Raw genomic sequence first — 15,989 nt, 5'->3', positions numbered from 1 at the left:
CTGTGGCATGTGGGATCTTCCCGGACTGGGGCACGAACCCGTGTCCCCTGCATCGGCAGGCGGACTCTCAACCACTGCGCCACCAGGGAAGCCCAAAACGGTGCTTTTTTTGTTGTGATTCTGGAGGTAGCTTTGTGGATAGTATTAGGCTCTCTGGGAGGGTGATGGGGCGTTATGAGTCCTCATAGGCCCTGGATCTGGTGAAAGTATTATGCTGGACTCTACTGGTTGGCAGCAGTGTGGTCCTGGGCAAGTTGCTTAATCTTTTTGAACTCTAGTTTCCTCATTTGTAAGAAGGGGATGATAGCCACTTTGTAGGATTATAAACATTTAATGAGAATGAGTCTGACCTGAAATTGGCTCTCGTTAAATGAAAGCTATTATTGGTAGTGATATTTTGTAGATGGGAGCAATTTTTATAATGCTCTTTATGCAGATTTGCCTAATAAGCAGTATCGTACATAAAAATGCAGATAAAAGAAAACAAAAAAATCAATTATTCGTCACCTATTTTGGAAATCATCCTCCATAATCATTGTTTGGACTTTGATTTTCATTTAGTTTAAATTTGCCTGTTTGTGTTTGAAGTATTTCTTTGAAAGTTATAAGCTCTGGTTTTCCAAGAAACTCAAAAGGATAAAGAAATGGACATAAAATTTCTAATTAAGTAAGCAAATAGTACTTATTTAGTCTTGGATAGTGGGATCTGCAGTTCTGAGAAAGTCAGGTAGCCCTTGAGCATGTCAGAAGAGAGGTGGAAAATGGGTGTTAATATTGCCTAGTGGGCATTCTACTGGAGACATTTTTTTTGTCTTTTTTTGAGCCCAAACCACTGGACCACCAGGGAATTCCCTCTGTTTTCTCTCTATCTCTCTCCTTTTTTGTTTTGTTTTGTTTTCTTTTCTTTTGGGGACTTTTTTATTTGAAAATATTTTTTTCATGAATAAAGTGAGATCTGAAATATTGGCAGTATTCTGTAAGTGTTAGTGGAGATGACTTCATGGCAAAAGTCCAGTTTAAGTCAATTATGATTTGGTTTGTCAACCTCTGTGTAACATTTAAAATTGAAATTGTGGTAGTTAATTTAGGAAATCTTAACAATAAGAGTGAGGTGGTGCCCAACATTGTAAATTAACTGTACTCCAATAAAAATTTAAAAAAAAAAGTGAGGTGTGGTGGGCTTTCAAACTGAGGGAGGGAACTGGGTATCCATTTCTCTCACCAGTACCCCAGGTTAAATTATTGTTAGCTGTTTGTTTATTTAAGTCTGTTTATTTATTTATTTATTTATGGCTGTGTTGGGTCTTCATTGCTGTACGCAAGCTTTTCTCTAGTTGCCGTGAGCAGGGGCTACTCTTCGTTGCGGTACACGGGCTTCTCATTGCAGTGGCTTCTCTTGTTGCGGAGCACGGGCTCTAGGCACGTGAGCCTCAGCAGTTGTGGCACGCGGGCTCAGTAGCTGTGGCATGTGGGCTCTAGGGTGCAGACTCAGTAGTTATGGTGCTCGGGCTTAGTTGTTCCATGGCGTGTGGGATCTTCCTGGACCAGGGATTGAACCTGTGTCCCCTTCATTGGCAGGTGGATTCTTAACCACTGTGCCACCAGGGAAGTCCCACTGTTTACTTTCAATACTTTCTTTTTTTAGAAGGCCATGTAACTCTTGTCAGTATATAATTATGACATATAGATTTCTGTGGGACTTATAAGAAAACAATTTCTGGTCCCTTGCTGCTTGTCCTTTTAAATGTTTTTACTTTTTAAAAAATAAATTTGCAAACTCAGGGTACCAATTTTAAAATATATAAATAGAACTATCTCTTTTCATTTTAGATGGAAATTATATAGACTATTTGGATGACATCTTCCTGAAAGATCTTCAGGAATTACAGGTATTTTTAATTTAATTTAAAGATTAATTTTTTCTCCTAAAGGAAAAATACCATAGTTAAGTTCAGTTGTGATGAGGTGGTTCTAGCATACAAAACAATTTTGTTAAAAGTCAAGCTGCAAGTATTACATTACTGCCCTCTCATTAATGTGACTTATTTTTTAATTTGAGCATTTATAGGTAACACATCAGAGGTAGATTCACTGATATTTTTATAATATCATTAAAATGTGGCTCTATAATCCCTTAGACTGGTTACATATTCAGCACACATTGATTTTTAATCTTTGTTTTAATTTTTTTTTTTTTTTTTGGAGAGATTATGTACTTCAAATAGGTTTTAAATTTACTTTAGTATTTGATCCAGATTTGGTTATGTAAATTATTTACATACTATTCAATCCAAATGCTCTTGCATTTTAAGGTCCTATTATTTTTAGATTTAAATCACTATTTGATACTATTCCTTGGAAATGATCACTTGAAATAGTTCTTGTGCCAAGAAGTTAATGGGTATTTGCCAAAGTCCTCTCTGAGAAGAAGTTAAGACTTGTGACTGTTTTGCTTTCTCAACTAGTATTCTCTTTTCATTTATATGTAATTGAGTAACATTTTGATCTGTGAGGATTTTTCAGTAGCTGGTTACATTTGATCTCTTGTTTCTTTACCCTAAGTAGATTCTAGCCTTGATCCTGCTAAGGCAGAATATCTATAGTTTTCCTTCACTATTGGGTCAGTTTCTTTGCTTCTTAAGTACCTCTTAAAAGATTAGTAGAACCCTTTAAAATGGAAAAATCAGTTAACTTTGCAGACTAGAGGAGGATGTTGAAGAGCTATGTGGTTTTTATTTTTTCTTTACTATGCACCTTTTTTTCCATTTATCTGAGAGTGATGTCTGTAAAACAATGGTATTCTTTCCCTAGATATTAGGGAAACAACTGTGTCCCTATTTATGTACTGTGTCACCACTCAGTGGAGCATAATTAGCTAAGAGATTTTAAACTTTGGTTGTTTAGCTTTTAGGATGCTTCTTCTGTGGGCAGCCAGCTGTGGGAATGTACTCCTCTCTTAAGGACCGTGGCAGGAAGGACAAATCTATGGGACTTTAACTCCTTGACATAGAGCAGATAGCCTTACTCTTTCATGCCAGACCCTTCATGTGAAGTTACCATTGTTAACTGCTTCTGCCCCTCCAGGAAAGGGTTTCCCTTTGAAAGGCCTGGGCATAGAGATGGTGGTGAGGTTTCTTGTATGAGGGGAGAGTTGGAATAGGCCACAGAGGGGATAGGACCAGGGCTATGCCATTTTGATTCTTGAATGGTTTCTGTTACAGCTTCTCATAGTGAAAGTAAGTAACACTTATTTTTTTCTTTTCTTCCTTTAGAAGACAAAAACACTAATGCATTTGAGAAAGTGGTAAAGTTTGTGGGGAGGGGAAAAAACTGCTTTCCTGATCTGCAACTCATCTGGATGTTAAGATGTCTGTGGACATGAATAGCCAGGGGTCTGACAGCAATGAAGAGGACTATGACCCGAATTGTGAGGAAGAGGAAGAGGATGAGGACCCTGGGGACATAGAGGACTATTATGTGGGCGTAGCCAGCGATGTGGAGCAGCAGGGGGCCGATGCCTTTGATCCTGAGGAGTACCAGTTCACCTGCTTGACCTACAAGGAGTCCGAGGGTGCTCTCAATGAGCACATGACCAGCTTAGCCTCTGTCTTAAAGGTGAGCAGCGTTGTCAATTCCCAAGTATAATTCCTGCAATTAAATCTAAATATGAGCTGTTGCTAATGTCTCCTTCAGACTGATCAAATGGCCTGTAGCTTGAAACCAAATATAACTGTATGTTGCATCATCTGGACACATTTGATGCATTTACTTTGTTTGCTAATATGTGCATATCGAAGGTCCTCAGCTTCCCAGACTACTAGGAATTAGAAAGGAAGGATGGGGTGGATTCAGGAAAAATAGACCAGAAGTACATAGAAAGCAGAACTGCATAGATTAACACGTTTCAGAAAGTCTTATGAAACTTTATGAGGTAAGATAGGGTAAGCATCAGAATCACCATCTTCAACACACCAGTGTGTGGGTGACTGATAAATGTCTTAAGAGAGGTACCTAGATATCCTGGTTTGCTGTGAATAATCAGTGCTTCTGGGCTAATGAGCTCATTTGTTTCGTATACTGATGACTAATGTCTGATGTTGAAAGAGATTTTAGCAATAATTAAGAATAAAGCAAGTTCTCATAGCTTGTATTTCATTGATTTTGGGGGGTGTTAAATTGAAATTTTAAGTAATTAACAAAATTGGTTATTCTAGCAAGCACCTTATTTTTAACACTTAAACTAGCATACTTTTCAATATCTTGCACCTCAGGCCAGTTACTGTCCTCACTATGTACCTTTTGTACTACGTAATATTACACTGGTACATAGCATAGCCACATAGAACACCATGTACTGTGAATGTGAATATTATTATAGTCATTTAGACAATTTCCCAGCATGTTTCTTTCTCCTCTAACATTGGCCATTATGTGAAAGTGGGGAAATTTCTCCTACTTTACTGTTTTCCCTGACCTTCCTTTCAGGAACTGTTACATGGATTTTGTTGTTTGCTAAAATTGAAGATCAAGAGCACATTGGAATGAATTCAACCAAATAATTTTCATGTTGGTATTTAAATGGAAATAACTAAGGTGTGCCATGGGTCATTACTATAAAAGTTGCTTTATCTACTAGTTCAGGCAATTTTTTTTTCCAGGTGATCGGCAAAGGCTAACTAATACCTTGGATTTGGACACTCAGGGCTTTATTAGCAACTAGCTGAAAGCTAAAGCTTTTTGTGTGACTCACTCCTAGAAGTGTGCACATTTCCTCTCTTTTGCTCAGCATAAAACTCTGAAGAATGGAGACCCATTGGAACCTCTGGGTTTGGGATTTCTCCACCATAACGATAACAAAGCTGCTGGGACCTCTGCTTTCCAAGGGCATTTCCCTGGTAGAAAAGAGGCATCAGATCCTTTCCTTCCTCGTTATTCACCTCTCCCTATCTGGTCAACTAGTTTCTTTTACTTTAACCATATTATACATAGTCTTGGTATTCAAAATTACAAAAAAAATTGTCAGGTGTGTGGTTCTGGACAGTATCAATTGACTAAGTTCATCAGGATGTTCCCATCTATGCATAGGAATTCTCAGTTTGTCCAGCCCCTTGCGCTGACTTCCTGACCTGCTAGAGTGGGGCACAGCTGAGGGGCACAGGCCCTTTCCTCCTTTTTTTTTTTTTTTTAAATTGTAGTAAAATCCATAAAATTTACCATTTTACGTCCTTCCTTTTTATTAGGCTGTCATATTGTCGGCCCCCTGGAAAGCCTTTCCTTCATCTCCTCACCTTTTAGTACCCTCAGGGCTCCTTCAGAGTCTACCTTGTGATTTCCCTGAGTGAGCCTCCTCAAGACCCTTTAGAACACAGTGGTTGTTTCTTTTGGTCCCAGTGTCCAAATGTTACAGCCCATGTTTATTACATCGTATAGTGTAGTCTTCTGACTGCTTCATGTTGTTTTACCTTTTCACATGTTTTTGCATGTTCTCTCCAACTAGATTGTTACTTCCTGGAGGGCAGAAACTACATTTTACCTTCTCTCTCCCATCATCACTATCATAGTGTTTCATCCATAATAGGTATTGAATAATTTTGAGATACTTGTGGATTTTGTCAATTTTTGATGATGTAGCTGATGCTATTGGTGTAAGCTAGATTTCCTAGTCCCTGCTATATATTCTCTACTGTCGTAAAAGGGCATTATTCTGTCCCTCAAGATCATGAAGAGTAGAACAAAAAGAACTTGGAACAGAGATGAATGAACAAAGAGAGATGGAAGAAAGTTGAAACCCCAGGAAAGGGTTAAAGAGAAAATGAAGCAAAGAGGAAAATAATCCATGAAATTTTAGATGATGGTAGAAGTAGAAGATGGATTTTTTTCCCTCCCTCACTGAGGAGCATGTTAACACCATTTCCTTTCTGGGGCTGGGTGGCAAACGTCCTGGCTCGTTTGGTGGCTTGGCTGCACATAAAGGGGCTCAGTGGTGTTTTAAGTGGTTCAGGAATTTGACCAAAGACAACAGGCAGAAATGGCTTGGTTAAGAGTAAGGGAGAAGGAATCACACATAATCTTCCTCTCTCAGGCTGGCTAAAAACTAGCATTGGTTTTATTTTTGTGTTTAAAATTTTTTTGAGACGAGGAAATAATTTAAGTGCTGAGTTTACAGAATGGTGTTCACAGGTGCTTTGGCTACTCTCACTCCCCTGTTGCATGTGTCTCTGAGAATGGAGCTCAGTAGTCATCACCCAGGTCAGTACTGATTTCCCTCATTGGTCATGGTGCTGTTTGCACAACTCTGTGACTTATTGAGATATTTAATTCTTTCATATGATTTAGGTGTTATTCAGCTAGTAGGAAATGTGATATGTACGTGGTTTAAAATTAGAGCCTTATGAGCAGCTGTCCATGAACAAAAGCTAAGTTTGAGGAGTGGCATCAATTTTCCACTGATCTGTGTTACTCATTTTTTTGTGTTCTGGCAGTTGCCTGTCGGTTAGCCGTAGCCTAACAAAATTAAGCCTTCTGTTACCTTTTGGGATTTGAAGTCTCTTAAGTAGAAAATTGCCAGTTGCCTGGGACACTGGGCTTTTGGTTTAGTGAGGGCCCTTGGTGTCAGAGAGTCTTCCTGTATGTATCCTGGGACCAGTCCTTGAGTAAGATCATTAATTGAGAAAGGAAAGTGCCCAGAAAATCAGATCCCGGACTGAGGATAGACAACAGAGAAAATGCTTATCTGTTATGGGGTGGTGGCGGTGGGGACTGCTGATGTTCAAATAATGGCAAAACAGAAGCATTGTTTAGGGAATGAGCTAACATCCTATACAAATGGAATAGTCGTGAAAGATGAAATGATTGCCAAGTGAGGTGGATTGTGTTGTAAGAGGGGGAAGAGCTCTGACGAATATTTTAGTGATATTTCAGTCTTTAAAGAAAACAAAGTTACCTTTTAAAAAAAGTTTTTTAAAAATTTTATTTATTTTTGGCTGTGTTGAGTCTTCGTTGCTGCGCACAGGCTTTCTGTAGTTGCGGTGAGTGGGGGCTACTCTTCGGTGCGGTGCGCGGGATTCTCATTGTGGTGGCTTCTCTTGTTGCAGAGCACGGGCTCTAGGTGTGTGGGCTTCAGTAGTTGTGGCGTGTGGGCTCAGTAGTTGTGGCTTGCAGGCTCAGTAGTTGTGGCGCATGGGCTTAGTTGCTCCACGGCATGTGGGATCTTCCTGGACCAGAGCTCAAACCCATATCCCCTGCATTGGCAGGTGGTTTCTTAACCACTGTGCCACCAGGGAAACCCTACATACTGTATTTTTATATGAAACTTACACAAAGATTATTATTGCTGCTATAGATGAGGGGAGGCCTTTTCTAGTAATAACAGGCATTTTTATTGCAAAATGTGCTATAGTTAACTTAGAATAATTTTGTCATTCAGTGAATCCTGTTGGTACTGTTCCCTGAATTTCATGAGGCATTTGCTGTCAGGCTGCCTAAGAAGGAGATTAGGCATGGTTGAGCCCCAGAGAGAGCCCAGGCTGGCTTTCATTGGTGATGGGCTGGAAGCGTCTCCCACGTTGTGTGCGCCTTCTCTCAGCAGCATGTCAGGGCTGTGGGCGGGAGAGGCAGAGTGTTGCTGCTCAGAGCCCTGCTCATGCTTCAGAAAGGAGAAGAAATAGTACATTTTGGGCTAGATCTAGTCCATGGAGCTACCGTGAGCTATCTGAGCTTTCTGCTGATAGGATAAACTTCAAGATAGGGTGCAGCAGCAGTGCAAGTAACCAAAGTCCACGGGTCGATTAAGCATGGGGATGGGGAAGTTACCTTCTGGGCTGGAGTGGGAGACTAAGATGTATAGGTAAAAAAGAATAAAATGTAGAGGATCATGAATGCAGCCTAAGGTGTCTTTACTGTTGGAGGGAAGAATTTGATTTTTTAAACTTCAGTGCTGAACTGTGCTGCTCATTTTCTCAAGCCTGGTTTTCCTCAAATAGGGTTAGAGAAATAAACTGGTTATTAATGAGTGTTTTTACTACAGTTCTTGCTTTACGAATTGCTGTATTAACTGTAGTAGAGCTGGGAAAATGTTCCCTAGAACACTCTATTCTGCCACCCTCTTGCTTGAATTTGTTTTAAGATCTGGTGCTTGCTATTCAGCAAAATATGGCTGGAAAATCTCTCAAGAGTTCTTTTTCTGTGGATCATTTTTCCCTTTCATGGATGAATCATGAGTTTTCAGGACTTCTGACTTTAAGTGCAGAAGTCTTTATAGTCCCTTGTTCAAAACAACCCGGTTTCTATGCATTTGTCATTTGTAACATAAGCAGTTAATATTTTTAACAACAAATACCTTATATTTATCCTTTCTCTCAAGTGGCACTGAGTTTTTGTATAATATCTGGAAAAGACTAACTTTATTAAATCAACTTTCTTGTATTCTGGTATAGCTGAATTTTAAAAACATTTTACTTTTATTTATACATTCATTAATTAACCAAGTAATGGTTGTTTTCTTGTTACTACTCATGGAAAAGTATCTGTAAACTGGGCCTAGTAACACTGAATGTTTGTGTGCTGAACAGCCATCTGATTTCTATTTTTATGATCTGATGTCAGGTTTCTTTGCATGCCTGTATCTCAGAATCTAGATTAAATTCCTGTGTTTCAAATAGTTGGTTGTTAGTGGATGTGTTGACCATACTTCACCATGCTTTAGTCTGGAAGTCTGATTTGTGTTTTACTGGTATATAAATTTATTTTTTAAAGGGAGATGAGAAATGTCCAGAGTGACATTGAGAATTGCCTAAGTGCAGCTAGTGCTAGAGTTGTCCCTGTCTTGCCAGCTTAGAAAGGTTATTGTTATCATTGACTTTGTGTCCTCACTGTGTACCTGGCATCACACACAACATGCTCACTGCCTTCCAGAAAAGAAGCTCTTCATCAGATTCAAGGCCAGCTTTCATTCTGGTCTTTTCTTGTACTTTCACACTACCTTAGGAACCGTGTAAACCATTTGTAATCAAGGGGTGATTCTAATTCCACAGTTGTCCTAAACCTGAACTTACTTATATTTAAATGATTATTGTTGAGATGTTAATACAGTTGAAGAATATCATTCATAATTCCATTAATGTAAAATAAAAGTTTTCTTCCTTGCTTATTATCCTTAGGTCTTGTCCCTATTCATAGATAATGTTACTCTGCTGCAATTCATTGATTCATTCAACCAATATTTATTGAGCACCTACTATGTTACAGGCACTGGGAAAATAGCTGTGAACAAAATAGACAAGAATCCTTGATCTGGGCAACAGTACATTCTAGTAATCATTATGTACATGTATTTATATATTCTATTTTTTTGTGTAAATTTCAAACATTTCCTCTTGTTTATACTTCATCCTCATTAGTTATTTTAGGGATAACATACCATCTTGTTCTTGAACCATAATTTTCTCAAGCTTTCCCCATTGGGCATTTAGGTGAGTACTTATGTGTTACAGTTATGGGGACTGGTTATATTGCTGTGAGTATTTTCATGGATGTGGCCTTTGTGTTGTTGAGCCTGGGCTAGTGGTCAGATAACTAGGTTCCAGTTCCTTTTCTGCCATTTAATATAACATGACCATGGGCAAGTTTCTCAACATCTCTAAGCTTCAATTTCCTCATCTATAAAATAATGATAATTAATACCTTCTTCACAGCATTAAGTGAGATGATGCATATAAAGTGCCTGGCACATGAGTGTTCAAACATGGTCATGGTAGAAGCAGGGCAAGAGTTGAATAAGGAGAATATTGCTTTCACATGTTTGCTGTGGGTCCTTAAAACATTCTCAGGATTATGCATTTTGAGTCATAGGGTAGGAGCCACATTGTGGAAGGTTCTGGGTGACATATTACTGACCGATGCTTCTGAGTGTGTGTGTGGTAGTTGGATCATGTACCTTGGACTCTTTTGCCTTCATCCAAAGCCTCTAGTGTCCTTCTCCTGGGGCCTACTGATAATAAAAGTAAAAATAACACAAATTGAATTTTGAATTGGGACTAGGAAAAGATTATAGGGGAATGTAGCCTGTCTTTTGTTGCTACATTTCTGATGAACTGCAGCGGTTGGTCTTGTGCCTGCATTGACAGCACTCCTTAATGAAGTGCTGAGCTTAGTTGATTTTGGGATCCTTGTTACTAAGGCACCTCCTTACCATTTTTTTTTTTTTCCCATGCCACATGGCATGCGGGAATCTTAGTTCCCCAACCAGGGATCGAACCCGTGCCCCCTGCAGTGGAAGTGTGGATCCTTAACCGCTGGACCGCCAGGGAATTCCAAGCACCTCCTTACTTTAACTTTTGCTCTGTCCCAATATCACTCCCCTACTGCTCTAGGAAAAATTTAAAGGATTAGAGTTCTCTGCTCGAAAGAGTGAAGAGTTGTAGGAAAGATTTGAGAAAGGTACAGACTGAGATAGCAGGAAGCTTCTCATCTTGCTCGTCCTGAAATGTGTCTGCCTGTGGCTTGATTAATTAAACTGTCATGAATTGTCGGAATTTGAAGCTTACGTTGTGTTCTCTTTTCTTTAAACTATCACGAGCCTTTATAAACATGAAATGGTTTTACTGTGATAACCACAAGTTACCAATCATAAATAGAGGAAAGTACAGGCAGGAAGAGTGAGAGGTTTGTTTGGAGATTTTAACAGGAGAACAGAGCTGTTCTTATAATCATGAACAAAGAGTGGTCTCTATCTGAAAATGTTGCTCTCTGTGACTAGCAGTTTCTTTCCTGGCCAGTACATGCTCTACCCACTTATTTCCTTTTTCCGTTGTTTTAGACTTTTACTGGTTTCTTCAATGCTCTCACCATCATTTTCCAGTCTGTATATAGCCTTGCCACGTTTTACAAGAAATATTCCAGTGCCATCAAACGTGGCTTTTTGGATTCTCTATCTTAATTGGTGATACCACCATCTACCAAGCTGGAAACTGAGGATTTACCCTTGACTCCCTTCTCCCATGAAGCCCTCTCTGATCTCCACAGTCATACACTCTTGCCTCTATAGCACTTTGTGGTATATCGTTCTTTCTTTTTTCTTTTTTAAGTTGTTTATTTTTTATTTTTGGCTGCATTGGGTCTTCGTCATTGAGTCTTTGTTGTTGAACGTGGGCTTTCTCTAGTTGCGGCGAGCAGGGGCTACTCTTCATTGTGGTGTGCAGGCTTCTCATTGCAATGGCTTCTCGTTGCAGAGCACAGGCTCTAGGCGCGCAGGTTTCAGTAGTTGTGGCACATGGGCTCAGTAGTTGTGGCATGCAGGCTCTAGAGCACAGGCTCAGTAGTTGTGTCTCACGGGCTTAGTTGCTCCATGGCATGTGGGATTTTCCTGGACCAGGGCTCAAACCCGTGTCCCCTGCATTGGCAGGCGGATTCTTAACCACTGCGCCACCAGGGAAGTCCCTGTGCACGTTTCTTGGTATGTGCTTATGCTATTTGGAAAATTAGTTGTTTGTAAGCCAGGGATTGAACTCTTTGAGATGGAGGTACATGTTTTTTCTTTGTATAACAACATCTAGCAAAAAATGCCAGGTTATGTTTTGTTCTCAGTAAGTGTTGCTTATTGTTGATCTGACTGCCTAAGCCCAGGCCAATAATTGCAAAAGTTGAGAATCTAACCCCGAGGCTCTACTCTGCGTGCTCATGTTTGTAAACAGAAGACATGCTTGTTGAAGGGCTTCCATGAAGCCAGCTGACTTTTACGTACAGATAATATATACCTAGTGGATATGTGGTTCCCAGCTTGGTGTGCATGTCAGAATTAGTTTTGGCAGTTCTCATACAGAGGACTGAACTTCGTGCAGATATAATAAAACAATCTTCAGAGGTGAGGTGAGGTATTTTACATTATATTCATGTGGAAGTACAAAAAAATTATGAAATGATTCAGGTTATCAAAATGAGGAGAGAGGAGTGCATCCTTTCTTTGGCTGCTGAAAAGATATGTCCAACATTCAGAGTGTACTGGTTTTTTAACCAGAATGAGAGTAGGATGTAAACTGCCCACCTATACTCACAAATTGGGTAGGTTTCCTGTAATATTTTTGATGTCTAAACATTACTTCGTATTTCCTTACCAAAATAAAAGTGGGTCCTTATGTCCATGTTGATAATGAGTAGCTGTAAAACTGACTAATAGTATCTGCAATCATAAATACAATGTGAATGTTTTAAAGGGTTTTTATTTTATGACATAAGTAGAACACCTGAAGTCTTTGCTTCAAGATGGTTGGCTGCCCTCACATACGTTTGTCCCTTCTCCATTTTTTTTGTTTGTTTGGTATTCAAATGTCTGTAACAGCTTTATTTACAATAGCCAAAAACTGGAAACAACCCAAATATCCACAAACAGATGAATGAACAAATAGTGGCATACCCATAGAACAGCGTACTGTCATCAATATAAAAAGAGTGGGCTGCTCATACAAACATCATTGATAAATCTCAAAATATGCTGCATGAAGAAACTCAGGGGAAAAAATAAACAATTTATTATTTCAATCATATACAATGCTAGAAAATGCAAACTTATCTATTGTAAAGGAAAGCGAATTAATGGTTGCCTGGAGAGCTGGGGGGAGGGCAGGAAAAGAGATTATTAAAGAGCATGAGGTAAATATGGAGGTGCTCCTCCATTTTTAAATAACCATGAAAATGAAAATAAAGGCATATATATGTTATAAACACATATTAACAAAGAGAACATGTCGGGGGAGCATGTGGGACATCATTGTACGTGGGAGCCAGTTTGTCCAACATGTCTTTGAAGAGGTTGTGGGCTCTGATTTGACTGACAAAGACTGGGAAAGATAAGTGTGCTGCAGATGGGGGGATTAATTAAAGGTCTGTATGTAGAACAGTCAGCCCTGCTCTCACTTGGTCTCTCGGCAAAATAATCTGGATAATCTGGGGAGAAATAGGGCACTTAGAGAATGTAAGATTTGGTTCTCTTCATTTGTCATTTTGGGAGCCTTTGAGTCTTGAATAATTGCTGCCCCTGATCAGTTACCCTAAAGAAAAGCCTGTCATTTGGCAGGTCTGTTCACGTACACAGAGCTAAGATTCATTTCCTGAGGCCCCCTGTTTGAAAATTGTAACATTCACATAAAATTCACCATTTTAAAGTATACAATTCAGTGGCATTTAGTACACTCATAGTGTTGTGCAACCATCTTCTGCATCTAGTTCCAAAACATTTTCATCACCCCAAAAGGAAACTTGGTACCCATTAAGCAGTTACTTTCCACTCCCCCCATCTCTGGCAGCCACTAACCTGCTTTCTTTGTCTCTGGATTTACCTATATATGTTATATAAATGGAATCATGGAATATGTGACCTTTTGTTTTGCTTTCTCTTATCATAATGTTTCGGAGGTTCATCCAAGCTGTAGCATGTATCAGTACTTCATCTCCCTTTTTGGGTGACTCTTCATTTTTTTTTTTTTTTTTTTTTGACTCTTCATTTTTTAATGTGAATGGCTAACCAAGAATTACCAGACATTTCAGGAAAACATGCAAAATGAAAGAGAAACAGAAAAATTGACCTTAGCTGAAACAGACCAGTAGGTAATTTTGCTTGTTTTTAGAAGTGCACTATTTAGTATTTGCCAAGATACTCAAGAAGATGTGACATCTATAAAACAATCAGAGATGCCATCAGGAAGAAAATCAAAACAAAAAGAACTTATGGAGATGAATTATGGGTTTGTCAAGTTAAAAAATATTCCGTAGATAGGTCAGAAGATAAAATCAAGAAAATCTCTCAATGTAAAGCCAACATGCAGGCAAAAAATGTATGTGAAAAAACAGAGACATGGAAGTTCAAGCCAGAGATTCAGCATTTACTAGGATTTGTGGGAAGTGAGAACAAAAAATTGAAGGAAAGAAAATATTAAAAAGTATAAGAAGGAAATTTCCAGGAGCCAAAGAGAGGAGAGTCTTCATATTGAAAGGGTCTATTCATTGCCCAGAAGAATAAAGAAAGACCCATTGCCAGAACTGTCCCTGTGAAATTTCAGAAAAACAAGGATAGAGAGAAAACTCTAAAAGTTTCCATAAAGATATATCAGGTCTTCTAAAAGAAATGGGAATCAGATGTCTCAGCAGCAGCAGTTACAACCAGAAGACAGTGGAGCAATGGCCTTCAAAGTCCTGAGGGAAAATAGTTCTGAATCTAGAATTCTGTCCTTGAAAAATAAACTCGTTTTCAGATGTGCAACAACTCCCAAAATTTATGTCCCTTGTACCTTTTCTGAAGTAGTTACTTCAAGATGAAAATCAAAAAAGAGAAAAATAAAATTCAAGAAATGATTGAGGACTTACCTGGTGGTGCAGTAGTTAAGAATCCACCTGCCAATGCAGGGGACACAGGTTTGAGCCCTGGTCTGGGAAGATCCCACATGCCGCAGAGCTAGTAAGCCCGTGTGCCACAACTACTGATCCTGCGCTCTAGAGCCCACGAGCCACAACTACTGAGTCCACGTGCCACGTGCTCCTAGAGCCTGTGCTCCATAACAAAGAGAAGCCACCGCAATGAGAAGCCTGTGGGCCGCAAAGAAGAGTAGCCCCCACTTGCTTCAATTAGAGAAAGCCTGCTTGCAGCAATGAAAACCCAAAGCAGCCAAAAAATAATTAATTAATTAATTTAAAAAAAGAAATGATTGAACTAACCTAGTAGTCCAGTGAAAAGTCTCTTGTTCAGCTGTGTAACAGGCCTGGAAAATGGTCAGCCCAGATTAGAACAGAAACTTGGTGCGATCCAAGAAAAATTTCTTCAGGAATAGGAGTGAGGTGGATTCCAGCAATAGATAGAATGAAGAAGCTGGAAGATGGGTGGGATGTGGTGAAGAAACCATAAGTCTCTTCACAAGGGGCAAGGGAAATAGAATTCCCATGCAAAGCAGAAAAACTACACACGAAAAAATCACAAGCCAAATAAATATAAAGCAAACCCTCCTTATGGCACAAGTATGAGTGATTGGCAGCGACTAATAATGATAATGTATTTGTGTCTGATGTACAAACATTCTTCTTTGAGTGGGCCAAGGATCGTGACATTGGAAGCTCAGGGTAGAAAATGCAATTCTGGCCCTGTAAGCAATGACTTAAAATTACAAAGGCTACAGATAGAGGAACTGAAAATAGTGATTTTAATATCAAAAAGTTGGGGCTTGGATGGGAGTGGATAGCAAGTGGTATAAGTAAGCTAAGTCTGGTAGAGAATTATGGGCCTACTCAGCGATGTTGGTAACAACCAGAAGAACCCAGACGAATGAATGACTGGGAGAGATTTCTCCTGGATGGGAAGACTGGGAGGATGGGGGTGGGGCGGGACAGAGGGGCAGGTGTTGTTCCTTTTCATCAAAGTGCTTTTTATGAACCATTTGATTTATTTTTTGTTCAGTGGTAATTGGGATAGGTAAAGAATTTGTTGATTCCCAATAAAAGAAGTGTTTCTGAGTGTCTTCTGTTGTCTTAACTTTTAGATAGATGCTAGGAAAGATGGGGAAAAAATAATTTAACCTCTACCATAAAATAACTTAAAGATCTCTTTGCCTTTAGTTTCTGCCCCCTCCTTTTTTAGAATGGTGAGAAAGAAAGGAGGTATAAATAAATAAAACCTTTTCTACTTCTATTTCATATTTTCTGATATACCCCACTAAAAGCACCATTTTATTTTGCTCTCTTGAAAAACTTGAAGTGGTTTCTCCAGATTCCAGCCTGAACTCTTCTTTCCTGTTGCTCCTCTCCCTAATGTTTGATTTTTGCCTCCTCAAACCTCCCGTCAGCATCTCTGCCATTCCTTTCACCCTCAGAAGGCTTCTCAGCCCGCCATTCTTTTTCTTTTTCTTTTTTTTTTTTTTGCGGTACACGGGCCTCTCACCGCTGTGGCCTCTCCCGTTGTGGAGCACAGGCTCTGGACACGCAGGCTCAGCGGCCATGGCTCACGGGCCTAG

At 39.4% G+C, this 15,989-nt stretch overlaps 1 protein-coding gene across 5 annotated transcripts in view; it reads left to right on the top strand.

Moving 5' to 3' along the window:
• The window catches only part of ARIH2 (ariadne RBR E3 ubiquitin protein ligase 2), a 46,689-nt gene that overhangs the window by 1,648 nt on the left and 29,052 nt on the right, over positions 1–15,989 (top strand). For 2 of the 5 annotated variants that reach the window (XM_060161952.1, XM_060161950.1), the window contains exons 2-3: positions 1,831–1,889; positions 3,273–3,615. In XM_060161952.1, coding sequence (XP_060017935.1) covers positions 3,367–3,615 — 249 coding nt within the window. In that variant the 5' untranslated portion in view covers positions 1,831–1,889; positions 3,273–3,366. Of the gene's footprint in view, positions 1–1,830; positions 1,890–3,272; positions 3,616–15,989 lie in introns of those variants that run through there. The other 3 variants (XM_060161951.1, XM_060161953.1, XM_060161954.1) reach the window with 3 other exon arrangements.

The sequence above is a fragment of the Lagenorhynchus albirostris genome, chromosome 10 (assembly GCF_949774975.1).
Source record: "Lagenorhynchus albirostris chromosome 10, mLagAlb1.1, whole genome shotgun sequence".
NCBI lineage: Eukaryota > Metazoa > Chordata > Mammalia > Artiodactyla > Delphinidae > Lagenorhynchus > Lagenorhynchus albirostris.
Note: the sequence above shows the minus strand (reverse complement) of the source record. Positions and strands in the feature narration are given on the sequence as shown.